Source organism: Volvox carteri (assembly GCF_000143455.1).
Source record: "Volvox carteri f. nagariensis unplaced genomic scaffold VOLCAscaffold_68, whole genome shotgun sequence".
NCBI classification, from domain to species: Eukaryota; Viridiplantae; Chlorophyta; class Chlorophyceae; order Chlamydomonadales; family Volvocaceae; genus Volvox; species Volvox carteri.
The window spans coordinates 581,254-582,255 of record NW_003307611.1 but is presented as its reverse complement, the minus strand read 5'-3'; the positions used below and the strand labels follow the sequence as shown (position 1 = coordinate 582,255).

The window sequence follows — 1,002 nt, the reverse complement described above, 5'->3', positions numbered from 1 at the left end:
TGCTATTACGTGGTGCTGCAGGTGAATTACGGGCGCATGTAACCAATTACACGCACAATTATGGGTGAATACCCAGTGATTACGGGTGCATATTACGCGGTGCTGCAGGTGAATTACGGGCGCATGTAACCAATTACACGCACAATTATGGGTGAATACCCAGTGATTACGGGTGCATATTACGCGGTGCTGCAGGTGAATTACGGGCGCATGTAACCAATTACACGCACAATTACGGGTGAATATCCAGTGATTACGGGTGGATATTACGCGGTGCTGCAGGTGAATTACGGGTGCATGTAGCCAATTACCCGCACAATTATGGGTGAATACCCAGTGATTACGGGTGGATATTACGCGGTGCTGCAGGTGAATTACGGGCGCATGTAGCCGATTACCCGCACAATTATGGGTGAATACCCAGTGATTACGGGTGGATATTACGCAGTGCTGCAGGTGAATTACGGGCACATGTAACCAATTACACGTACAATTACGGGTGAAGACCCTGTTATCACGGGTTACACGGGCAGATATTACTCTGCAATGTGACGCTTACTGCATGTTAAATTAACGATTGGTGAATACTGCGGCAAGCCTCAAGATGGACGTGAACCCCTTGTCAAAGTAGCCCAAGTCTCAGTATGCTTGTGGACCAAGGTGCTTTGGACTCACAACGCCAACCAGCCAGCCTGACAGCCTGATGCATTCATCCCAACCATCGTCCTCTAAAACAGCGTTCGTGTCACCCCCCATACAGCAAGTGCTCGCCAAGAAGTCTCACCACCACTTGCAGAGTTCGTGCCTACTGCTTACTCCTACGGATGAAACCCCCGATGCATGACATGTACCGGCACCTATTGGGATTGGTCTGTCCCATCCTGCCTGGGGCCGACCTGGTGTGTGCACCCCCAAGCGCTCATCACTGCTGCCATGTTACTGCTCGCTTCCACCACTGCCGCTGCTGCCACTGCCACTGTTGCTGCTGCTAGCTTCGCTATA

General features: G+C 51.2%; 1 protein-coding gene across 1 annotated transcript in view; it reads right to left on the bottom strand.

Moving 5' to 3' along the window:
- The window catches only part of VOLCADRAFT_107518 (uncharacterized protein), a gene marked incomplete at both ends in the record, with an annotated part of 7,719 nt that overhangs the window by 3,613 nt on the left and 3,104 nt on the right, over positions 1–1,002 (bottom strand). The window contains one exon of the mRNA XM_002957008.1: positions 785–818. Within this exon, the coding sequence (XP_002957054.1) occupies positions 785–818 (34 nt within the window). The remainder of the gene's footprint in view (positions 1–784; positions 819–1,002) is intronic.